Source organism: Musca autumnalis, unplaced genomic scaffold (genome assembly GCF_047663935.1).
Source record: "Musca autumnalis isolate F117 unplaced genomic scaffold, ASM4766393v1 scaffold_1, whole genome shotgun sequence".
In the NCBI taxonomy this organism is placed as follows: domain Eukaryota; kingdom Metazoa; phylum Arthropoda; class Insecta; order Diptera; family Muscidae; genus Musca; species Musca autumnalis.
Window position 1 is genome coordinate 295660711 of NW_027411644.1, and position 27166 is coordinate 295687876.

General features: G+C 37.9%; 2 protein-coding genes across 5 annotated transcripts in view; one reads left to right on the forward strand and one right to left on the reverse strand.

Annotated features, from left to right (window-relative positions):
* On the forward strand, positions 1-1798 carry LOC141389723 (rhodanese domain-containing protein CG4456). Its single transcript, XM_073961647.1, has 4 exons — positions 1-80; positions 146-289; positions 1384-1543; positions 1619-1798. Exons 2-4 carry the CDS (start codon positions 169-171, stop codon positions 1671-1673), a joined length of 336 nt encoding a protein of 111 aa, XP_073817748.1. The 5' UTR covers positions 1-80; positions 146-168; the 3' UTR covers positions 1674-1798.
* The window catches only part of PolQ (DNA polymerase theta), a 27519-nt gene continuing 1928 nt past the window's right edge, over positions 1576-27166 (reverse strand). For 2 of the 4 annotated variants that reach the window (XM_073961646.1, XM_073961645.1), the window contains 14 exons: positions 25235-26105; positions 25033-25179; positions 24459-24571; positions 24284-24397; positions 20700-20970; positions 20355-20643; positions 17263-20299; positions 17091-17200; positions 16922-17019; positions 9308-9489; positions 8316-8479; positions 7795-8250; positions 7617-7729; positions 1576-2087 (listed from right to left, as the gene is read on the reverse strand). In XM_073961646.1, the coding sequence (XP_073817747.1) occupies positions 1777-2087; positions 7617-7729; positions 7795-8250; positions 8316-8479; positions 9308-9489; positions 16922-17019; positions 17091-17200; positions 17263-20299; positions 20355-20643; positions 20700-20970; positions 24284-24397; positions 24459-24571; positions 25033-25179; positions 25235-26105 (6276 nt within the window). In that variant the 3' untranslated portion in view covers positions 1576-1776. The remainder of the gene's footprint in view (positions 2088-7616; positions 7730-7794; positions 8251-8315; positions 8480-9307; positions 9490-16921; positions 17020-17090; positions 17201-17262; positions 20300-20354; positions 20644-20699; positions 20971-24283; positions 24398-24458; positions 24572-25032; positions 25180-25234; positions 26106-27166) is intronic. The other 2 variants (XR_012409150.1, XR_012409149.1) reach the window with 2 other exon arrangements.

Below are 27166 nucleotides of genomic sequence, written 5' to 3' on the forward strand. Positions count from 1 at the left end.
ACGTCCAATCAACTTTTTTGTGGGTTCTCTCAATTGTATTGAGCGCTATCAAAACCAATTTAACATTTTTCGTTACCTAGGTGATTAGTGCTGGTCAAAATTTAATTGATAGCCTTAATCATAGTTAAAACTTTTCCACTTTCAGTTTACTCATAACCTTCTAACACAATGGCCACATACGAGGAAGTTAAAGATGTTCCCAATCACCCCGAAGTTTATTTAATCGATGTAAGAAATAAAGATGAAGTGGCATCAACTGGAGCTTTGCCGGCAAGCATTAATATACCATGTAAGTAAGAAAAGAGAGTAACAAGTTGTAAAAACACAAAAGGGAAGACATGAGAAATGCCGGTAAAGTTAGATAATAAATAGCCGGTAATAACATAAATACATAATATAATAATAAAATAAAAATTGAATTGTTTGTTTTCTAAATCTCTGCAACAGGGTTTGCAATTTATTATCGTATGGTGTGGTCATTAGCAAGCACTGTGTTATATAGACGTATGTAGAATATTCGTGTCTGCAAATTTTTTAAGCAAACCTCAAAGTATTGCAAATCAAGAATAGACTTTTGTTGTGGAAAGTTTTTAAGATTTCCAAACATACCTATTGGTTAATGATGAGTCATTCAAGCAAATTCGACCTTTTTATCGTCTAAGATTTGACCAGAAGTTACGTTTTTTAATTGGAAAAAAAAGTTGTTTTAATAAGGATTTACAATAACATTTGGGGTTATTCTGAACCCAAATTCCCCTTGAGTTTTTTTCACGCTGTCCTAATGTTGAAACGACGGAAAAACAAAACTCAGGGAATTTTCGTTCAGAATAAGGCAGATTGTCAACATTGAATAATGAAAGCTCTAGGAATACTATTTATTATAGGACCGACATTGCTACCTAGAATATAAATGAATATTGCCAGAAATGCTAGGCTTTATTTCATACATTTTAGGTAAGACACGTTATGGATTAACTTCGGGTAAAATACTAATATATACATAGATAATTTTCTCGTCCTCGTTTTATTTTTAACTCTAAAATTTTTATTGTATCCATGACAATCGTCTATTCTTCTATATTACACTTGACCGACCTTGGTTTGCCCTTGAAACGCTTTTTAATCAAAAGGATTTTATGGTTAATGTATATGCGCGGTTGTTTAATATGCTACCTAATGACATAAACGTTATAAACTATAAAAAGGAATTAATTGAAATTAATATTAAAAAATGATCTCCGCCCTAATAGGCAAAATTTTCAAAATAAACTTTTTTTGCTATTCTTATACCGTTTTCAAGACTTAGGTAGATTCTTTGTAGTTAAATATTTTAAATTTAAATATGTATTTCCTTTTATAAGCCATTTCTTATCTTCTTTATAGTGCCCGAATTGGAAGCTGCCTTCAAATTGTCTGAAAATGATTTCAAGACAAATTTCAATCGTGATAAACCTACCGAGGAGACTGTACTCATTTTTAGCTGCTTGAAAGGAGGCAGAGCACAAAAGGCTGCCGATATGGCTTTGGGTCAAGGCTTTAAAAAGTATGACACCAAAAATAAAAATTTATATTGAATTTTAAATTTAAAACATTATTTTATTTTTTTTTACAATTTCAGTGCCAAACCTTACCCCGGCTCGTGGACCGAGTGGGCACAAAAGGAAGGTCTATAAACTCAAAACATACGCTATCAACGTTATTCTATCATTCCGTTTGATATCTTAATAATTCTCTTGAAACAACATAATTGTTCTTAAATCTAAACTCAATAAATATTTATAATTTTACCTCTTTTAAATCACCCCAACTTTTACCAATTTTCAATTTAACTTTAAGTGGAACATTTAATTTTACACAATTCTCCATGGTAATGCTTAGGACTTTGGCAATTTTCTTTGCCTTATCTTCGGGTACCTCAAATATCAGTTCATCGTGTAAATGTAACACCAAACGTACTGAGTCTGGATCGATGCCCAATTTACTGCGATATTTTGCAATATTTTTCTCCATTCGTAAAATTGCACTTTTAGCTATGTCAGCTGCTGATCCTTGTATGGTTGAATTTACGGCTTGTCTTTCAGCTTGACCTAGAGAGATAAGAAGGTAAAGAGAAAAATGAAATGTTAATAAAAGTTAATAACCAGATATGTGATGGAAACCGTTTTGACTCGATTTGGTATATCAGATCCTCAGATCCGGCCGCCGCTCGTTTGATACCTGTTACCCGAAATTAGACCAATTTTCCCAACCGAGGCGATACTACTATGAAGACGCAGACGTATAAGCGGAAAAAGTGGCTAGACCACCTGAAGCAATTCAACATTGTTACGGGATTGAGTACATTGGGCAACGGTTGAGCCACTCGTGAATCCGGAAAAAAAGCATGATAGAATTTTAAACGACGTGATAGATACAAAAAGGTGTTCGTGTTATTCTAACCAACAGTTTATATAGCACCCCGAGAGTGACACTCTCACTGAGCACTCTCACCCGAATAGGTTGCACCGTAATTTACTATGAGCAATGTTGCAGATGTCATCCAATGCGAAATCATTCAAAGCGTTAGGCCCCCACGGAATCTCAATGACAATGCCTAAGCAATAGGATGAACCCTTAGTTGAGTATTTAACAATTATCGTTAGCAACCCATTTTGTACTAGAAGCATGGAGAATGGGCAAGGAGGTTTCACTACTGAAGCCAGGCAAGGGTCCTAGCAATGGCGAATTTTACATGCCGATTTCCTGCTTGTGGTCTGTAGCGAAGATTCTATAGACACTGTTGCCCAGTTGTCCAACATCAACCTGACTCCGTCAATATTGCCAAGATGTTCGAGGACATACAAAAAATATGTATGTGCGAACATTCTTTATATAATTCAGAAATATGAAGTCGAAGACCCGTAGAGTGAAACAGGGACGGATTGTAATGTAAGCGGATGAGTGTACGATATTGGCGTGGTGTCCTATCTTCGCTGACATTTGCCAATAACCGCTGCTAAATCTAATGTCACATTGTTTACCAACTGGACTAGCCAAGGTACAAACTGTAACCATCTAGAGCCTATCAGGCAGGGTTGGATAGTATTCACACTGATGTAGGTGTACAGTCATACTGGGAGATCAACCCCCATCAATAGCAGCAAAAAAAAGCCAAGGTAAACGCTCATTCCGAGGTGTAGTCGCCTCAATTCGTGTTGGTCGAAATTGACAGCAGTTGGATCTATGTTCCGGGACCGACGCAAGGAATACCATGCCCAAGGACTGCTACATCCCCAATACAGGAATCAAAGTACGTATATCTATACCCTTTTATCTTCCTACACTATCCTACACCTATCCCTATCATTTTTCCCCTAACTGAGCAGACATCACCGGCCTGTCTGCTCAGCCTCCTTCTCCTCTGCGCCGGTGACATCGAAAGCAAACCAGTCTGCTCGCGGCAGGTCTCGCGAGGATGCTCGTTAATGTGCAGAACTCACAATCTATCCCCTCACTTTTAAACACACCCCATGCACGTCATCACAAATAACCCATAACCCTCCACCAACCCCACCACCTCTCTTACCCACAATAGAAATAACCCAAAATGCATGCAACCTAACAAACCCCCAAATAACCCATAACCAAATTTACAATACAAATACAAATATCAGTGTCAGGTCAGGCTGCAGGATGTGCAATAGAGCATTTACCAGAGCTGCCCGCCCAGTCAAATGCTCTATCTGTCACACCGAACACACACCTATGGTGTTCAGGCCTTAGGAACTCAGCTCAACACTCCCCAGACTTCATCGGCCCCAGCTGTCGAAGGTCTCCATCGACACTGCCGCACACACCCCCCTTAAACACTACAATAACCCACCAAACCATTGCAATCCCCCTGGCGATAACACAACCCCGACAAACAACACCTCTACTAACGTCAACAATGCTCAAGGCATAAAAATCCTCCAATGGAATTGCAATGGGCTTGGTCGGAAAATCACGGAAATCACTGATTATATGAATAGGAAAGGCATTCCACTCGCCGCGATCCAGGAAACCAAACTATCAGATAGGAATAATCTGACAAGATCGTCTTCCTACTCTGTACACAGACTGGACAGAAACAGAGACGCAGACGGTGGAATAGCCTTCATAATTCATGATTCCCTTTCCTACAGACCACCGTCAATTAACTCAACAGACCCCCACTTGGAGATTCAGGGAATAGCCATCTCATCTGGAGAAAGCGAAATAAAAATCCTGAATATCAATATCCCCCCAGACGCAGTCTGCCATACAGGCTACAAACCAAATATCATCCCCTTTCTCCAGGATGAGAATACAATCATCATGGGAGACTTCAATGCGCATCACGATAGCTGGCACTCCGAGCTAGGCTGTGACGCCAGAGGGAATGTCATTGCGGAACTGGTAGACGACACCAACTTTTGGTCCATAAATGAGGAGCATTACTGCTTCTTGCCGCAGCTCCCCTGACGTGACACTAGTCAGTGCAAATCTAGTTGCTTACACCACCAGGCATGTGGATATCGCACTGAATTCTGACCACCTCCCCATTACAGTAAAACTATGCTTAGCGGAAACAACAACAACATCTGAGAACAGAACTTTCGCTAACTTCAATAAGGCCGACTGGGAGCTATTCACAACTCTGACGAAAACCGAGTTCTCACGAGCCCCTCCACCCACCACGGCACTAGCAAGCGAAAAGTTCTTTAGGCTCACTCTTACACAAGCCTGCAAGAGATGTATCCCAGCTGGGCGAATTAAAAATATAAGGCCTAACTTCCCGACTGAAGCCACTAAACTTGCGGACCTCAGGGACTCCATTAGAAAAACCTACCCGTCGGACGCAAGAATAAATGATCTTAATAAAGAAATAAATAAACTGGTATCCACCACAAGAGAGCAATATGGAGGAAACACTTAGAGGAATCGGATCTAGGCACAAAACGTCTCTGGAATGCGATCCGAAACCTCTCAAATCCCAGGCGTTCCGACAACGTAAAAATAACATTCTGAAAACACACCCAAAACTCCAGCTAAGACAGCAGCCGCCTTTTGCAGGCAACTTGTTGAACATCCATCAACACCTGACCGCGAAAGAAGAAGGCTACGCCGATCCTCCCGTGTCCTAAAGTCAAATACGGACCCAGCCACCATTACAACGGATAACGTGCTTATACAAATTAAAGCCGCCGAAAGCTCCACAGCAATTGGTCCGGATGGCTTGGCAACGAAGATGCTGAAGCACATTGGTCAACGCGGTTCAAATTACCTTGCATGTACCTTTAACATTTGTCTCAGCACCTTCGAGGTCCCCGATATGTGGAAGATCGGAAAGATAGTTCCAGTCCCCAAACCGGGTAAACCCGCGCACTTAGGAAACTCATACCGACCCATCACCCTCCTATCCCCAGTCGTGAAGATCCGGTGTCGTGAAGATCCATCCTCCTACCGTACTTCACTGAGCACTTCCATCTGGCCGACCACCAACATGGCTTCAGAACCGGAAGAAGTACCACAACAGCCCTCAGTGAAGTCACGACCAGGATCACGGAAGGACTAAACAGTAACACACTACACAAAAGAACCATACTAGTGGCCCTGGACCTGTCCAAGGCCTTTGATACAGTTAACCACACCATACTTCTGAAGGACGTTATGGAGATTTATCTCCCTAACTACCTAAAGAGATGGTTGGTAAACTACATGACTGGAAGGCGAGGACAAACACCCCCCCCCCCCCCCCCAGAAAGAACAAGCAGGGGGTTCCCCAAGGCGGAGTCTTATCCCCACTGCTTTTCAACCTATATGAGTCGAAGGCCCCGAACCCACCCGAAAATGTGCATTTAATCTCCTACGCTGAAGACTGCACAGTCATGTCTACAGGTAGGAAAATCTCAGACTTGGAGTCAGCCCTAAATGGTTACCTCCCTTCCCTTAATGAATTCTTTGAAAGCAGAAACCTACAACTATCTGCCCATCCGCTGACAGACCATTCCGACGATCAAAAACCCCAAAATCCTGGGTGTAACATTTGATAATCTACTTTACTTCTGCAAACACGCTAAAGTAGTAGCAGGGAACGTGGGCAAAAGAAATAAAATTCTCAAAGCGCTTGTCGGTAGTACCTGGGACAAAGATAAAGAGACCATCTTAACCACCTACAAGGCCATAGGTCGCCCCCTCATTGACTACGCTGCCCCTATATGGTCACCTGGTCTAAGTGGCACACAATGGGGAAATCTTCAAAGTGTGCAAAACACCGCATTGCGCATTGCAACAGGATGCCACTCCAAGGCCCCTGAAAATCACCTTCAACATGAAGCAAAACTTCTCCCGGTGCAAGCTCACTGTACCCTCCTCACAAGACAACATGCGATCAAATGCACTAAACGGGATCACCCAAACCACGCAAGCATCTCCAGACCTCCCAATGAAAGAGATGAACCAATCACACTTGACTTCCGCAAAGAACTCCCCAACCTTCCCCAAATCCCCTCAGACCCAACTGATGATGACATTCACATGGCACTGAGACAGGCCCACACAAAATTAGTCGAGGATGAAATATCAACCTACACATGCAATGTTGTGTTAGGTGGGCGACCCCCACCCATTCATGAAGATGAGAGGACACTACCTAGGGAGACCAGATCGATATTATCCCAACTTCGATCTGGTATCTCTAGGTACCTCAACAGTTATCTCTCCGTCCTGAATCCTGAGATAACGGATACATGCCCTAAATGCGGTACCTCTTCGCGTGTCCTGCAAACTCGACACCGGAGTCACTGTGGACCCATCCAGTCTTGGGGGCTCGCTTTCTAGGGCTGGATGTGGATACCTAGATGCCAATCTATTAATTTCAAATTTTCTTTTCTTTCTTTTCTTTCCACCGATACTACTTTACCTGTAGGGGTTACCACAACAACAACAACACATGAACTACATGTGGACTGGAACCGCGCGATACGCTGTAGCTGACCTGCTAACTTGTTCCCATTCTTTGTGAATGCAACCTGTCCAGATTTTTTCCTACAAAACTAACAACAAATAAAAGGCGATTGTGTTAATACCCAAGACTCGATCCTTGTAAAAGCTTTGTATCTGCATATAATTCCCCTGTCTATAAATAATATTTGGTAAACATATGTATGTGAATATTCCCTAGTGACTCAATTAATAGACTCAATCTTCTTATCGAAGTGTTACCAACATTTGTAAACTTCCTTCATTGATCTTTGTATGATTTCATAAACTAAAATTTGAAGCCAAAAATGTTTCTTTCTATAGATAACGTTCAGACATATTGGAAAACAAAAGCCGTGTGCAGTGTGAAATAATGATGTTTTTTGTTTACTTTTCATATCTTTGCATTCACTTCCAAATACACTAGTTGGAAAAAGTATGTGTAAAAATGTTTACTACATATTGGCTATCCTATCAAATAATAGTCTTTGGCTTCAATTTTTTTAACACCACGCTAAGAACTTCTTCTCTCAAAAAACACAATTTTAAAATAAAAGATCTGTTAAAATTGATGTAACCGTTTCAAATATTTATAATAATTTTAAATTCTAATAATTTATTTAACATTTACTTACTTTTCATTGATGCCTCTTCACTATTTATGTGCTCCAAATATCTACGTCTACCAGTTATTGTTTCAATATAACCATTATTTCGGGCAAACTTAACAACCTTGTCAATATAAGACCTGCAAGAGAAAAAAATAACTCAAAATTTGTTACCAAAATCTACCTAAAGAAACATTAAAAATACCGTATACCCGGATATGCAGCATGAAATTGTTCCGATACAAAATTAGCTTCCTGTTCGGTACATTTAAGACCCTCAGCCAATGCTCTCATACCCATACCGTATACAATGCCATAACAAATTTGTTTTGTACCACTACGAATTTGTTCCGTAACGCTTTGTTCGGATATTTTATTCCAACGTGCTGCTATGGCCACAAAAACATCTTTTTCGGATTTCATAACTTGAACCAATGCTGAATCTTGTGATAAATGTGCTAAAATACGCATTTCCAGTTGACAGAAATCTGAAGATATTAGACAACGTTTTGTGTCCAATGGATAAAAGGCACTACGACAGGATATTGTAAATTTCTCCGAACCAATTTCAACATCAAAATCTTTGGCAACATTTTGTAAATTTGGCTCGGTCATTGATATACGTCCCGTTGAGGTATATGTTATACTTTGACCGTGAATTCTGGGAAAAGAGCGAGAAATATATATATTAAAATTTTAATATAAGTAATAATTTGTTTTTCATACCTATCATCTTGAACACATTTTAGTAATGGTTGTATATTTTTTGTTAGCGTTACACTTATTTTCCGATATGTAATTATCATTTGTGATATGGGTGTATCGATTTTTTCCAATATTTGCCTCGAAGTACTAACACGACCATTCGTTTTGCGATGCAAACCTAAAACCTAGATTTAAAGAGATTTTATTTATAGAGGTCATCTAAAAACTGTTTTCTTTCAGTCAACGATGTAGCCAGGAAATTTGAATTCTTTTAATTTCATTTTTTAAATTTGTTTGCTCGTTTTGTTCAAAAATGTCCCTTATATTTTCCGAAAAAGATTTATTACCGCGAAGTAAATTATTTTTGTGATGAAAGTCTCTGGTGGGTATGTAAAGAATTCAGAAGAACAATTTACCATTTGTATATTAAACTTATGAGTTATGACGGCATAGGACATTTTGGCAGGGATCGAGTAAAATTGTAAATAAAAGAACAATGAAAAATTGTCTTCGAAGGTCCAACCTAAAATCTTCTGTCCTATCCCAAGGCAGCGGATTCTTTCGTACCGGATTGACCCGTAACCATAGCGTTTCGGCTAGCGGCTGCCAACCAACTAACCCAGCCATGCTGCCACAACAACAAAATCTTCAGACTTTTTGTGGAACATCTGGATGTCAAAAATTACATTCTGTGGTACTTTTAGTACGATTCATGGACATTAAAGTAAACGAGTTTTGTTTTTAAAGGTCCATCCTAAAATCTTCAAACTATTTTTAGTGGAATACCTATCTGGATTCAAAAAATCCTGAGATATAAGACCATTTTCAGCACGCTGTAACTCATAACATTGACCTATGCAATTTCGGGTTCTTTATGTACTCATTAAGAACTTGAGTTCGAATTTGTTGCAGTTCAATTTTGTTGCATTCTCTGTATACTTTTCTGCGTAAGTCTCAAAAAAAAATATTTTACAAATTCATTTCCGATTACATCGTAACTTCATAATACTTACCCTTGCAACTGCCGATGATGATCCCAAATTAAATTTCGATCCATGTAGTTCATAAATTTTGGTTTCCAGTTTCTTCATGGCATCAACCATTTGTTGAAATAATTTATGTAGTGTTTCAGAACTTGTTGGGAAGCCAACATCTTCCATATTACAAAGAGATATTTGCAAAGGCATTTCAAGCTCTGAAAACAGAATGATTAAATTCGGTAATAGTACGGTTACATTAGAGTTTTTTATCAGGATTTATTTGATGTTTGCTCTATGGAATTGACATTTAAAACCCAAACCCACTGGGTTAATACGGTTAAGTGCAACCGGGGCATAACATTATCTAATAAAACTTGATGTTCCCTGTATTAAACAAGGGAGTCATTAGCGTACGATTCGTACTATAAATTGTTGCATTGAAGATACGCACCTGAGGCGAATAACGTGCGGAACTCACACAATACAATGGTCTGTTACAGTAACACGATTCACACGATTCATTTGTTCATTCCTTCGAACTACTACCAAACTTCTGTTTTTTGAAAATTATTTTATTAATTTTTGCTTTATATCAAACAACAAGTAGTACTCGTGGTAGTAGTGCGAACGAACGGAAAAATGAATCGTCGAAAAGGAACTGTAATTTCTCCTTTGCTTTTTAATTTTTACGTATCTAATTTTCCGGAGACGGCGCACTATGTCGCGAATTGATATAAACGGTGGCTTGACATAGGTGGATGAATTTTGGTACAAGTACCTGACAATGTCGAGGGCAAACAATTGGAAGGAAGGTCGGTCCACGTTTTACAACGGTAATAAATGGTTTTGGCCACATTATCCAACAAAAGTAGCTGATATTTGTATCTAGTCTTCGACAGGGCTGCGAAATATTGGTCCACGTTTTGATATAGCCCCAATGGAAAGGTACCAATTTCGGGTATTTTGAAGATTTTAGCCACATTATCTATCCGAATTGACTGAAATTTGTTGTACAATCTTCATATATTTTTGTGGTCTTATTGAATACATCAAAATTTTGTCCTTAAATAAGAGAATTTTCCTTAAAAAGGGGTTTTGACTGATTAACGGTCCATTTTTTTGTTAAAAATCGAAATTTTGATTTAAACTGTCCACAATTTTTTTTTAATTGATATTTTTAAAATTCCCTTGTTTAAAGACAAAAAATATATTATGATCGATCCATTCGTTTTCGAGCTTTAGTCGATACCGGAAAACTTTTTGTTAAAAAAGGGGTAACCACTTTATGAGGTGGTCACTAAAAAAGATAAATAACATGTTCGTCTGCAAACCTCTGCAGCTGGCACCATTATACATTTGAAGTACTCACCTTCCACAACTCAAATAATATCGATATACACTTTTACACAAATTTTTCCACTCCACTATGGAGAAAATGCACATTGCCAACAATTACACTGTACAACACAAAAAATAATTACAAGATAATTCGACCAGATTATGAAAGAGGACCGAAAAAAAGAAGACACGTGTATCGGCGTTTTGAAAGTTTACGTCTGGAAGTAACCTAAATAGGCGTGGCAAGATCCACCCATTTCTACAGATTTTGAAATATTCGACATCAGATTCCTTGGAATCCTTGCATTTTAGGTATAAAGTGTCTTTGGCAATATTGCTGACAACAATGCGAGGTATCTTTTTATGACGTTATTTTGGTTTATAGTACTAAAATACGTAATTTTTCAAAGTCCGATCTGGGTTATCAATATTTTCCCTATATATATTCACCATAGATATTTCAAAAACAGTTTGGATCCAGCACACATAATCTTCTGAAAGAATTTATTATCAAAAAATAAAATATCTTCTTAAGTTTTTGTTTGGCTCTAGGTCATTTCAATAAAACAAATGGTGATTTTGTTTTATATCTTTATTAGTTTTCCGATATTTCATTCGTCTTCGACGATCGTCATCAGGGATTTTTTGTCTTTAAGTAAAACAAAAACAAAACATTTTACATAAATATAAACAAAATTTACAATTTATAATTACTTTTAAGTGTTACGTGGATTGCAACTTTATGTTCTGTTCTTCATCACAGGTGATTTCCAACTAAATTTTCTTTCCTCTTTTGATGTTTTTGTATAACATTCCTGTAAATCTGCGCACAGTGTTCCGTGTCCGTTTTGAAATTCATCCTTTCTTCTGTAGGAACATTGATTATGTGCAGCATTTCGAGCATATACCGACGTTTGTAATTGTTTTCTTGGGCAAGAATCTTTACGTCTTTGAAGTTAGGAGTATGACCCGTTTGGGCACAGTGGGCGGCGAGAGCTGTTTTTTGTTCTATGGGTTTGTTTTTAGCTTTTTGGTCCGACTTGTGACCACTAAGCCTGGTTTTGAGCTTTGTTTTGGTAGTGCCAACGTATACTTTTTTACATGAGTTGGACTTATCTCCATTGCACCCTATTTCATACACAACATTGGATTTGTCGTCATTTGCAAGTTTTGCCTTCGTTCGACTGAAAAACTTATTGTTGGTGTTATTGCTTTTAAATGCCAATTGGTATTGGTCATTATTATACAAATTGGATTTCAGAAAGAGTTTACAAATCCAATTTGTATAATAATGACCAATACCAATTGGCATTTAAAAGCAATAACACCAACAATAAGTTTTTCAGTCGAACGAAGGCAAAACTTGCAAATGACGACAAATCCAATGTTGTGTATGAAATAGGGTGCAATGGAGATAAGTCCAACTCATGTAAAAAAGTATACGTTGGCACTACCAAAACAAAGCTCAAAACCAGGCTTAGTGGTCACAAGTCGGACCAAAAAGCTAAAAACAAACCCATAGAACAAAAAACAGCTCTCGCCGCCCACTGTGCCCAAACGGGTCATACTCCTAACTTCAAAGACGTAAAGATTCTTGCCCAAGAAAACAGTTACAAACGTCGGTATATGCTCGAAATGCTGCAGCACATAATCAATGTTCCTACAGAAGAAAGGATGAATTTCAAAACGGACACGGAACACTGTGCGCAGATTTACAGGAATGTTATACAAAAACATCAAAAGAGGAAAGAAAATTTAGTTGGAAATCACCTGTGATGAAGAACAGAACATAAAGTTGCAATCCACGTAACACTTAAAAGTAATTATAAATTGTAAATTTTGTTTATATTTATGTAAAATGTTCTGTTTTTGTTTTACTTAAAGACAAAAAATCCCTGATGATGATCGTCGAAGACGATCGAAATATCGGAAAACTAATAAAGATATAAAACAAAATCACCATTTGTTTTATTGAAATGACCTAGAGCCAAACAAAAACTTAAGAAGAAATTTAAAGATCAAAGGTCAACTAAAAACCAGACAACAAAAAATAAAATATATTTTGTGACCGCAGATAACGAAAATGTGAATAAAAACGGTAGAATATGGACGTAAATCATATATAAAAAGCGAAAGCTTCTGGAGATGTTAAATATTATAGCTACAAATGTCTTTTGTTCAGAGACTCATAATGAAATTTGATTTGGAACATTTCTTCTTTTGACACAATTTTAATTAAGAGTCTGAAAGTCTAAGAAATAATTTCTACCTATAATATCTAATTTTGTAACGTAATTTTCTTAACAAAGTATTTTACTCAGATATCTAGTTTGTTCTGGGACTTACAATGAAATTTTGTGTAGAATATTTCTTCTCTTAACACCTTTCCTCTAGAACTAAATTTCATGTTACTTTCATGCATCAACTCGAAAAAGAACAAAACAAATTTATTCAAAAAATATTTGGGTGTTTTGTTGGCAAACTTGATGTATATATTTTCTTGATTGTTAGATTTTTTGTTTTATTCGACATTTTTCATTTACCCCCAGTTTTTGTAAAAAATTTTATTCCTCTCACACGAATTGTAAAATTTTGTAGATCGATTTACTCGCTTTACCGCAAATGTAGAGCGCTGATTTTTAAATGAGGAATCCTTAATGATATTTGGAACGGGAATACGAAAAATTAGATGTGTATGTCATCTGGGTGCTGAGCTATGAATGCCTAAATTATTACGAATATAGACGAACGAACAAAAATAAGTTACAAAAACTGGGGGTTAATTTTGAAATAATAAGAAGTTTGTCGAGCTTGAGGTCATTATAATTGTTTATTTTATTTCTTCATTTATTCCCAATATTTCGCAATTATTTAATTGCATCATCAGGGGTTAATCTACAAAACAATATAAATATTTATGTTTTATTATCACAGCAAATGTTGGCATTTTAAACAATGATGCAATTAAATAATTGCGAAATATTGGGAATAAATGAAGAAATAAAATAAACAATTATAATAACCTCAAGCTCGACAAACTTCTTATTATTTCAATATTTTCTTGATATATATTGCAAATACATATTTCATTTATTCGGCGACTTATATTGAAATTTGATGGAGATTATTTTTGTCTTTGACGTCTTCTATCTAGAATGAAGTTTTGAGGGGAAAAAACTTAATAAACTCAGATAAAGTACAGCATTAACCATAAAACGTGATTTTACTTTTGGCAGATTCCTGGAGTTTAGCTATGATTTAGAGTTTCGGTGTATTCGGGGACCTATAGTAAAATTTTATGACAAATAATTTTGTAGAATATTTTGATATGATACGATCACATTTTAAAGGAGCTTTTAAAAGTTTTTGAAAAAAGGGACCAAAAAGACCCCTTTAGTAACTCGCATGAGTGTTAATTTTTTTCATAAAAAGATACCTCGCATTGTTGTCAGCAATATTGCCAAAGACACTTTATACCTAAAATGCAAGGATTCCAAGGAATCTGATGTCGAATATTTCAAAATCTGTAGAAATGGGTGGAACTTGCCACGCCTATTTAGGTTACTTCCCGACGTAAACTTTCAACACGCCGATACACGTGTCTTCTTTTTTTGGCCCTCTTCTTGTAATTTTAAAAAAAGTTCGATTTTGTTGTACAGTGTTATTTATTTATTTGCTTTGCAGTTGAAACCAGTTTACAATTCTACGGTCAATTTAAATCAAATGGCAAATTTAAATTATCGGATTTTAGCCTTCATATAGACAAAATTGCTTGACCTATCAATGGCAACATTGAAAATCCTACTATTTGAAATTTTTTCTATCGACTCCCAGCAATATATTTGTACTTGGTTTTTACCATTCTTGGCCGCTGTCGTGACAGTGTGCGACGTAGACCTGGTGACTTACGCAGATGTCTGCATAGCAAATCAAGGTTGGAGACCGGACAAGACCAACAGTACGAAAATACTCTGGGTTATATTCAACTACCCCCTACCTTCTCGAAACATGCAGTGGCTGCAAAATTCAGAGTCTAAAAAATAAATAAGGCACTCAAAGCCATTTTGCGCACTACTTGGGGCAAGGACAAGCAGATCTTGTTCAGTAGATATAAAGCAGTTAGCCGCTCAGTCCTAAACTGTGCAACCCCCGTTTGGACCTCATTTTTATGTGACAATCAGCGGAATGTGTATAAAACCAAAAATAATGCCTTACCAACCGCTACCAGGTACATCGAGTGTGAACCATCTGCATCAAGAGGGAAAAATAATGTTAGTGTAACAACACAACATGGGGCTTACTCGATTGTTTCTGCTGGCATGTAATCAACCATCGGATCCCACATCGTGGGACAGGTTGCTTCCACTAAGCAGCACATCGTGATACAGCTCCGACATCAAAGATGTAATTCCAACGAATGTCGATAAAATCGTATGAAGCCAACCCTGTATCATTGATGTGACAACTCAATTCAAATCCCACTATCCTTTCGAATAACCAGTACAATCCAATAATCTCCATCATGCACACTCTCATACACAACACTAACTAATTCCATTTTGAATTATCTTGGCGCAATTTTTGATTAATATTTTCCCCATATTAACACTTTTGAAACCCAGGAAAAACAGTACGGATGTATCTGCCGTACTGTTACAACAACAAACAGATCTAGCATTCCCCTCTCAACTTACCGAATAGCTTGAACAAAGCGCTCATCGTCCCTATAACATATCAGCGCAATAGCAAAGTATTAAAAACTCCACGCAAACAGCAGCAAAGTCCGAAAAGACCACCGCCAATGAATCCATGGTCCCAGGAGAGGAGAATTGTGCTGTAACCGAACAGTAAAATATAGGGCTGGCTGCTAAGGAAAGGAGGAAGGAGAAACGTCGTCTCCATAGGTCATCAAAATGGTTCTGTATCAAAAGAAGTGCGTACCAAAGAGAACATATGCTGCCATCAAAAGTACCCTTTTTATACCCTACACCACTATGTGGTATAGGTCGCAATTTTGTTCGAATCGCTACGAAATTTTGGGGGTTAATGGGGGTCCTACAGAGGAAGAAGCCTATTGATTTTGGTGATGGTCGGATAATACTCAGGGGTCGGAATGGGCAAACAACTTATTTGGAGTAAAGGTCAACGTTTTATTTCAAACCGAATATCTCCGCTTCTATAAGAGGTATATCAAAAGCAAAACCTGCCAATGAAAGTAGAAGATATCACATCACGTAGGTTCTCGAATGCGGTTAAACAACGAAGATATCGCAATAGCCGCTAATAGACCACAGCCTTTCATTTTTGCGATTTTAATAATAATGACGAGTATCACAGCTTTGGTTGGGGACCTTCCAAAAAGAAAGTCTGAGTATGAAAGTAGAAAATCCCATCTTTACAATGATGTAAAGCAGGTTGGCGTAGGTGGCCATTGGCCAAATAATTTTTTTGTAATCACGCTACACGTCGCAATTTTTCGGAATTTTGATCGGATCCTCAGGAAATTTTGGGGGTTGACGGTGGTCTCACAGAGAAAAAATCCTATCGATGGTTGGCTTACATCCCACTTTTCCATTTTTTTTTATTTGAGTTGTACTGACGATGCACTTAAATGCGTTTCCAACAAATTGACCTGTATCAATGAAGACATTCAGAGCAAAGGCGCTAAGCTATCCCAATTTTAATATTTTGAACTTTACCAGTCAAAAGCTTATGCACAGGGGTAGTGGTGTAGGGTATCACATAGTCGGCCCCGGCCCGACTATGGCTCACTTGTTAATACATTCTTCGCTTCATCCATGGAATCTGATATAAAAATATTGAAAAAATATCTTAAGATTCCTTTCATAACAATATAGGCTTCTGTTAGTGAGTTTGATGAAGGTAGGAACCCCATACTACCAGCACTGTAATATGGGGCAGAAAATATAGAATCATACAAAGCACGAGTTGTATGATCTACACAACCATCTTTACCAGCAATGGGCATTGACACAAATTTCCCATGCTTAAGCATAGGGAAGCCGAACAGAAGCAACAACATCGAGTGCTTTCGTTCGTTGAGGCATTTGTTGTTGTTTAACACAATACAAGCACAATGTTTAGTCATTACTTGCGATTATGCCCATTGCCGATCTATAACTATCGTGGGTTTTCAAAATTTATTCATGGAGCTATAATCCTGAATTATTTAACTAAAAATGTCATATATTTACATAATTAAATTATGCATCAATCGTAAGTTTAATTGAATTTAAAAAAGTTTTCATTTGGAAAAACTTGCGTTTAATCTTGAAACACTATACATACCTTTAAAGAATTTGTGCAGTTGCCCGGTACCAATACGTTCCAAATTTTCAATTTGTCCTTTGATGATATGTACTGTTACACAACTCTCAATGGAACATCTGTAACAATCAGGCATAAATTAATAACGCGATTTTAAGACTTACAAACTTTATTCCATGAATAGCATTACCTAACCTTAGCTAATATGGCACTATCTGAATCCAAACCATAACTGTAATAACCTCTACCACTACCACATAAATTCACCAATGCTGAACATTCTGGTGCAAATTGTTGGGCCTAAACAAAGCAACAATTTATATGTATATTACAATGAAATTATGTAGCCAAGAATAACTTACCAAACTATGGAGGTTGTGAATTTTATCTGGTTGCAATAACCAATTGGCCACCTTGGGATCTTCTAATGCTATAGGAATCTCTCCCAAATCTTTTAATAGTTTACGTAAAATCTTAAATTGTTCTTTGGCATCGTAGACAATTAGACAATGTTCTTGGGAACGTAACAGCATACGTAAATATTTACATTTCACTTCAGCGGTAAGGCCTTTGCAGGTTCCTTCAGCTTGCATATTCATGTAGTACAACAAGTTCTCTGATATACAAAAACCTATACCAGCTAGATAATTTGTATCATCAATTTGAAAATCAATATTTTTCATGCGCTTTTCATTGTCTCTGTCAGCAGCCGCAACTTGGTTGAGTAATAAATTTGCTCCTATAATGGGTTTGCGTTTGGCTGCCTGCTGCTGTATACCCAAACAAAATCCCAAACGTTTATTGTTCATAAATTCTTTAAAGGCGCCTTTAAAAAGTTGCTGATCACCACATATGTCTATGATATCAATGGATTTGAATGATGACGAATCGGGTTCCACTTTGGAGCAACTTAAAATGTGCGAAGCATTAAGATGCATGGGATTTTTCATAAGAGAATTTTCCATAGAGAAATCTGATAATTCTATGTTACTTGATGAACTAGGTTCCTGCTGGGGACCAGCAGCAGATGGAGGTGAGATGGGTTTTGATTCTTGTTGGTTTTCTTTCACAACCTTTGCCGGCTCAGGTTTTTGTGCTTGTTTTTCTACTACACGACTTGAAGGCTGAGGTGAAATTTTCCGTTCAGTTTTCTGGGTTTGCTTTTCCACCAAATGACTTGGAGGCTCAGGTGTAACTCTTCGCACTTTTGTCATGTGGCCTGGTGTTCTTTGAGTGGCCCGTAATGATCTGAGGAATCTTGAGGCATGTGGGGAGTTAGTTTTATTTGTATTTACATCTTCACATAATTGTTGTGAGCTGGGTATTTCATCTTCTTGCGACTGATTTAACAATTGTTTTTCTTCATGGTCGTTTTCAACCTGCTTAATAGCTTCATTGACGCCAGTATTGAATACAAATGATTCTTCATTATCATCGTTAAACAACTCACCAGGGCTTTTAGCTAGTGGTTTAGTGATTTTCTTGGCAGGTGGCGTGACAACTTTGGAAGATGTCTGATAATCAATTCTGGTGGAGCTTATTAAATGATTACGTGGACTTCTTCTAAGGACTTTATTGGAATTTCCTGAATTAGTGTCTTGTTGTTTGTGATAAGATGATCTTGGGGTATTTGTGGTGGGTGTTTTGAATGCTTCTTTGGGGTTGTTTGTGTTTGGAGTAGCTGTGTTTTCATTTGTACTGCCTTTATGAGAAGTTTGTGGTGTTTCTTTAATCTTGTCTATCTTATTTGCCGTCATTTTTGAGGAGCTCTCTGGAGCAGTCTCCATTGGTTTTGGTCTTTCTTTTTTATGTACATTATTTGTGTTTTGTTTCTGAAGAGTTTCATATCCTTTATCGGCCTTATTGGCCGCTAGTTTGGAAGAACTCTCAGGAGTATTCTCGTGTAATTTCCCAACACCTTTCGAGTTAGCATCTGCCAGAACAATATTTTCTTTAGGCGTATTTTGTTTTTCTTCATCTTGTTCTCTTTTTTTAGCCCATTCTTGCTTCTTCATCTCTGATAATTGTTTAGCCCTTAATAATCGTTGAGCTTTCTTACTTGTGCTTGGTTTTTCACCATCATCTAAAACATTTTCTTTATTTTCCCCATCATTGCTCTTTCTCAATTTCGGAGGTGTTACATCACCATTATCATGAGGTAGCTGCTGGTCAGAAGATTTACGTTTTTCATTTAGTTTTTTGGGTTCTACACTGTTGTTAGGTGTGGATTTGTCTACAGATAATTTTTGGTTCCCAATTCTGTTGTTCGTGTCTTTTGGTTTATCATAATTTTGTTTCGATTCAAGCGGTTTCAAATCACTTGATATCGATATTTCTGGTTCCTTTGATTCTGTTTTTTCAATTACAATATTTTCCTTAGAAGCTCTAATTTGGGATGTAACAGTTTTGAGATTTTGCTGGTTCGCATTACTTTCCTTTTGTCCGATAGACTTAAAATTTTCTTCTTGCAAAGGCCTTACCGATTCTTTTTCTTTTCTAGGGTTAGAGGTTGAGTTCTGGTTTTCCCTTATTTGGGGCTTTCTATTTTCATTGTTATTGGAAGCATTATCGGATTTCCGCTCTGATTTTTCAATTTCATATCCTTTACCTAAAACGTTTTTATTTTCATCCACACACTTGACAGGAACAGATTTACTTTCTAGACTTTTACGAAGATTTTCTTTAGCTTTTGCGTTGCTAGAATGAGCTTCCCTCGGCATTTTATTGGCGTCTTTTTTATCACAACTTTCCAGATTTTTATTTTCTATTCCTTGAAATTTATTTTCTTCATAAGACATATGCAACTCCACGGCATTTTGTGTATCAGAATTTCCCTCCAATTTGTCACTTTGCTGAGACCAATTGATGTTACCAACACCAATTTCGTATTGTACAAATCTTCGCGCTTCCTGGACCAACAATTTTGCTGCATCGGCTACAGTAATTCCTGCCTTACCGGTTATATAGAAATTACGTGCCTCATTACGTTGAGCTGCTTCCAAGGCATTTTCATTGTCATGCTGTTTGGCCGAATCAAAACTTAAGGCATTATACAAAATCTTTTCTACACTCAAAACATCTGCATTGGCCAAATCTACCAAGGAGGTAATACCAGCATCAAACAAAGCCCTAGCCCGTTTATGATTTAAATCGGGTATACGCATTAGATCAATGAGATCGCGATGTACACCAAAATACAGCCGCTCTTTAAATTGGGAAACAATTAAACTCAATGTATCCCATTGTAAAGAATTGCAAAATGAGGTAACTATTCCGGCAAATGTTGAAGCCATTTGTTGTAAACTCTGTAACATACCACGTGAACATTTGTATTTGGAGGCCACCGTATTAATGGGTACTTCATTAACCAATTCCTGCAAAGCCAAGGCTGTGTAAAATCTACATATTGCACAACATTAATATTTTCTATGGTATTAATTTATCCAAACACTACCTTTTGTGTATTTGCATAAGTTTATAGTCCAATTTAGATTGACCTCGCATTGCCCTTACCAGAAATGATTCCTTAACACCCACCAGTTCTCCAACTTTTTTCATTGCCGGTGTTAGTTTTTCAAATAAATCCAAAAAGAACAACCAATCCAAATCTTGTAGTTGATAACAAACTGAGTAGGGTGTTACCAAATAGACGGCATGCAATTCTGACTCCAATACAAAACAACGTCTGGATTTTTGTAGCTCAGCGAAAAGTATTAGGCCATCGGTTGGGGGCATTGAAGAAGCTAAATAAAAAGGTATTTTAATTTTTTCTTAATTATCTAATATGGGAATAGAATACCCAAACAAGCCATTCCCAATCTTGTGGCCACATAGCATTGTTCATTGGTTTCTTCATTGTTTTGTAAGCGTACAAATTCATATTCCATTAGAAAATCCAATGCACCACTTATACACTCATCTTGTAAATTCTCGTTGGTGCCTTCGCTTTGTTCATTAGCCATTTGCTTTTGAGCACTCAGTAGTGTACATTTAACGAAATTGTCTATATCTTCTTTGGTTGTGGCCACACCGGAAGATATAACTTCTAACAAAGCACGTTTTAAATGGGTCTGAAAATTCAAAAAAAAGTTTTATAAAGAGATTTTTAATCATAACCCTCAGGCTTTTGATAATAATGTGCCTCATCGTATGTTAAGACCAAAGCGATTTAGTCCAACTTTTTACACACCTATATTTTTCCACACTTAGTTTATATTCAAAAAATGAACCATATCGGGCCACATTTTGATATAATTCACACATCACGGTACCTTTCATTTGTGCATCTTTTGAAGATTTTATCAACATTTCCAACTGGAGTCAGCTATAGTATGTGTTTTGAGTTCTCTGTGAAAATAAACCTTACCAAAACTTGTTGCAATTTTTATTTTGTTACTTTTGTGGGCTGAGTGCCTGTAATAGTCTGCAAGAACTCCGAGAACGGCATTCAAACGATAGTTTTTTTTCACTTATAAAACATTCTGATGAATCAGCTCGTCTCGAAAGAGAAAAATAACAAAAGATAGTTGTTTTCCTTTATCCACAGACTAAGTGCTGCTTGAGGACCTTGTTCCTACATCGTAGCTTGTTGCAGATAGCTGTAACATGCGCATCAGGCTTTTACAAATGCCATTAGAGAAGGTACCCGACGTCATGTTCGTTATTGATTTGTTTGTAAGTTAATTTTTCTGCTAAACCTGGCTCTGCGTCTATCTACAGTTCAATGAATGTGTCTGCTTCGACGGATGTTAACAACAATGGCACTGACGTTAGTTGTGTATGTTTGGCAGATCAGTTGAAAATGTGCAGATGTTTTGCACGTTGTCATCAATACTTGCCCTATAGGCAGCTGATGGTGCAGCCGAACCTAGTTGAGCCAATACTACTCAGGTTTGTAGAGGCAGCTGACGCTTCTGAGCTGCGATAGAGGGGGGATGTTCTGCCAGGACCGTATTCATACGATAATTGTTTATAGCATGTGCTACTGCATCTGTGCAAATGATATTTAAACCTGGTTGATATGCTTGTTGACTTAGGGGTTCTGTCTTGTAACGTTGGACTCTCTTTCTAGATCATGAAGATCCCACCTGACATGTCTGGGTGGTGCCCCATCCACCATATTGCGATAAGGATGGTTCTCACGGTAACCCCAGAGCAAGTGCTACAATGAAAGCATTCCATAGTATTGCTGTCCTGGAAGAATCTTTGTATCCCCATGCAGATACGAGGAGGCACCCTGTTGCAGTTCTCAGGGCGGCATTCTGACAGGTTTGAATATTTGTCCATCGCGTTGTACTTATATGCGCGGATAACACTTGCGCCGCATAGCCTGCCGCAGACCAACCTATCGCGTTATACATGCTCAACAAGGTTTCTTTGTCTTTATACTGCCGGCTAGGGACTTGTCGCAGAACATGCTGTCGACATGAACATGCTGTCGAATGTTATCCCTAGAATTTTGGAGTAGTTTGAGGAACTCTCTGTTTCACTCTAAGGGACTTTGACTTATTGTTCCTGAATTCCACGTACAACTGGTGTTCACACATATAATTGATTGTCCAACGTTACAAACTGTTCGACGTCCTGAAACATCGTGGAGTGCTGAACAGTATCAAAGGCTTTTGATAAGTCAAGCGCCACCATCGCACGACATCCATGCCATGATCGACAACTGGATATCCATTTCTAACGCTGGGGAGAACTAAGACCCAAAGGAAAAAAAGGGAAATCGGTCTGTACGATTCACCTATGCTGTCATCCTTGCCTGGCTTCAGTAGCGTGCACAATATCCAGACTTCGGCACGATTGCGACAGGTTGAGAACTTTGATGAACTTCTCAACCCCAGGCGCATCAAGCTGTTATAGCAGTACCTTGGAGATTCCATCAGGACCCAATGCATTGGATGATTTAGCGTTCCTGGTGCAATTCGCAACATTATCCATTGTAAATTGTGGTGGGTCCTTCCTCCTCGTACTCTTCTCTTCGCCCTATCACTCCCATAGTGCTCGACCAACTGTCGATTGAAATGACTTGCGCGCACCTCTTCGGATCTGTCAGTGTAACGTGAGTGAATATAGGAATCTTCCTTCTTCCCAGTATTCGAGAGTTGCAACTCCAATGTTGCAACTCTTCAGATGATTTGGTTCCGCTTGTGTTCCCTGACTCTGAGGACACTAGGTTCGACATGACGAAGCTCATCACCGTTTTTTGCTAGTTCCAACGATTGCTGGGAAATTTGGCCTCCATTCGGGTATTCTCGGAATGTCCTTTCTGCTAACAGAACATCAGAAGGGTTGAACAGATCGGTGATAAGTGGACTCTTTGAATATCGGCCAATTAGCTTTTCCATTGGAATTGTCGAAAGTACGGCATTCAGAGGTGATTAAATCGGGCGGTCTGCTGGTGGAGACAATTATGGGGAGATAGTCTGATCCAAGAGAAACGAGGGGTTGCCAAATGACGTTGAGCAGATGACACGATGGTTATGTCTGGTGAACTGTGACACTCTCCGCTAATTCTGGTAGGGGCCTCCTCATTGACCGTGCAAAACGTAGAGCTATCAATCTGCTTAGCCAGATTGCCACAACTCATGATGAGCATTAAAGTCCTCCAAGACCAGATGGTTATGACCTTCCAGCTATTTATCGGCGAGATGTATACGATCAGCAACTCAACCTCGGCAGTTCCACACCTTACTGCTACCCCCATATATTTCAACGAGATAGGTCTGTATTGAACAGACAGGTGCAATAGGAAAGCTAATCCCCCACCTCCACTTCTAGTGCGGTCCTTCCTCAGTATGATGTAACCATCACAACGCTGTAAGCTGCGGTTGTTGTTGAGCTTGGTTTCCTACACCGCCGCGAGCTTGATATTCTGCCGACTCATGAAGTCCACTATTTCCTCGTTCTCGTAGTCGTCTTGTTAATTTTTAGGCTAAAAGGACTTAACGGTGATCTGGTATCGTAGAGTAGCCTACCGCAGCGATAGATTTTATATTTTTAAACAGAAGTAATGTTAACTGAAGAGGGAGCCAGCTCCAAGATCCTAGAAAACCTGAGTAAGTACTCACTCAAGGACTGTCATTACAGTCTGCAAAGTCAGAAAGCTGCCGACTTGTAATATGGCCGTAAATTTAATGGAACCATGGCGATATGTCAGGCCATAAGTGATTTGTAAATGTAGCCGATCTTCTCTATACATAATGTAATTATTCTAAATCAAAAATATGAAGTATCACATAAAATAACCAAATTCTCTACAATTCTTTGTCCCCAGCAGCTACGTTATAGATAAGTTCGACTGTAATCTATAGGATCGCTGATCTTAAATTAAATCATACCTCCTTATTGGTGATTGAAAAATATAATTATATAACTTACACTGCTATCCATTTCCAAACATGAGTAAATTGGTTTCAAATCAGCTGTGACTAGCTCTTTTCCAACACGAGCATTATTCTCGGTACATATGAGAATTGATTCACCCAAAGTATCCTGAAGAATTGATCGAATTATTAGCTTTTTATGTAAAGTATTAGCCCAGTACCCTTTATACCTTTCCCGTTCTGCCAGCTCTGCCAATCATTTGGCGATATGTTAATGAACTCATCTGTTTGCCTCCAAATAGTGGGGAGCGTATTAAAACACGACGAGCTGGTAAATTAACACCTACAAAGAAGCAGATTTTAAACAAGAAGTTATGAGAAATAACTTTTAAATTTTAAGTAAATTATTAGAGAATATTTTCTTTACTTTTAATTCGGGTTATTTGGTACAATCATGGTGTAAGAAAGAAGGTGATACAATAATAGCAACCTATGTCTCCTTTTGCTGTCAAAACATATTTTTAATCAAAAATAAATAACAAATATTTCGCTTCTATAAAAAATATCTGTGTACAACATCTTTGTTTAAGCTTCGCGAATAATATTTTAACGTTTTCTTCTAACTTTCGTGGATATTTCGCGCAAAAAAAATTTGACAGCAAATGAAGACTACAACCTAACGTCAACTATTGGATCACCTTGTTAAATTCGCCTTGGGTACAATGAAACAACAAATTGGCCACATTGGCTTTTGTTTTGTGTATACAAGTTTGAAATAAAATTTAGGAAAATTAGTATACTTACCAGAACTCAAAGTACTTGTGGCAACAATTATTTTAAGAGCACCCGATTTAAAACTTGCCTCGACAATATCTCTTTCCTCTGTGGTTAGGCCAGCATGGTGGAAGGCACATCCATATGTAACAGTTTTTTCCAAGACAGTATCCAAACCTAAAACAATGAAAAATTATATATGTTTCATGATAAAACATTAGTTATAACGTACCAGTTGGAATATCTTTTAGTTGCTGCTTTACTTCATCAATAGCTTCCCTATTAAGTTGGGCTTTTAATTTTATACCCCATTCACCACCTTGTTTTCCAATGGCATGTATGGCACCAGCCAATTGTATTGCCAAATTTTCACACCAATCTTTCGAGGGACAAAATACAATAACCGAACATCCTTCTATGAGCGTCTCCATACACAATTGGGCCACATGATCTGAATCATTTGGTACCGAAGGAAATGGTTCACGTACATCGACACTGGGTTCAGTTATTGATCGAATAACTTTTAAATTATTATCATAGATTTTATTGCCAACTTTTATCATTTCATTTAAGGCGACCGGACGAAAATTTGTTATAAATAGCTCAGCATTTAACCATTTTTGTAATAGCTGTACATTAGCCAAGGTGGCAGACATTGTTATAACTTGTATCTGCAATGCATATTTGCGTGACATATAGAGTATTTTCGCCAGCAGTAATTCAAGTATATAACCTCGTCCAGGATCTGATATTAAATGTACTTCATCCACCACCACTGTACCGATTTCATCTAATTTTCCATGTTCAAGTAATTTATTTACAATTGAATTGGCTTTTTCTATGGTACAAATGGCGACATTTATACTATCAAATCCTCCAGGTGGCGTATAACCACCGAAGAAACCTTCTACACGATAACCAGCTGCTGTTAAGAGGTCTTGTAAATAGAACATTTTCTCGCGCACAACAGATATAAAGGGTAAAATGAGAAGTACCTTTTTGCCTCGTTCCAGCACAGTTTTGAGCAATAGAATTTCACTAACCAGAGTTTTACCTGCCGATGTTGGGGCGGAATAAACCAAATTGCAGTGTTCGAAAAGTATCTGAAAAGAAAATGGGAGATTAAAAATCGAGATGTTCCAAATCGAGTTTGTTACCATTACGAATGTGGGGATTTAGAATAGAACATGGGTTTATAACAAAGCGTGGATCTATGTTCCCATTGATTTAAGGTGAATTTTCTCTAATTCACAACCCTGTTCCAAATTACAGCGAAATCAGCTGTGTCGTTATAACGGCTACATCAACACCTGGACTAATTAATGGACAAGAAAATACTTCCCCAATTCTATCTTTAAGTCGAGTCCGAACATAGCACGACAGCAAAGGATCATGACCAGGACAATTTTTTATAATCAATAAGAGACTGTAGTTGCATGTGGGGAAAAACATCCGGCCCTTGGCCAAGAAATCTAAATACTTTCCAGAGTCGGCCTTGAAGATTGTGACTGGGTGCTCACAAATGAAGGAGACAAAGACCATACCCGTGCATTCTTGCCAGATTGACTCGGAGGAATCTTCGACCAGGGGCTGTCAGCTCAAGAATTATGTGTTTATGATCGTGAACTTTTTCACAAAGGGAGTGGCAATATATCCCGAGTTCTTATGTCCGTTGCGGAATGTAGAATAACCCCGGATCATAGAACTGTTCCGTTTGTCAGATCCGCATCAACCCATCTAACGCAGCACGGCGAACGATACCTTCATATGAGAATAAAATGAGATTGCCATAACTTGCCAGACATCACCATTGTAAAAGAAATGCCTTTTCCTTACAGACTAACCGACTTCATAAATTCTTACCCCAGTACTTTTGTGGACAATAGAAAAACTGATTGTTAAAGGTATAGATTTTACCACGATACACGAATGAACATATTTACATTGCTACAACAACAACGTAACGCTGATTCTTCGACCACAAAAGACTAGGAAGCAATGTAGAATTACATTATTTGCTAGATAATAATTGTTCTACAAACATCCCAGAAGGGACAAGGGAGACTCCTCTCATATCAATGAGTGCACCCCGATTCATATCAGCTCAATGATATGGGACCTACTGTCTATCGCCGAAATCGAACGGCGTGTCTAAAGACACCAC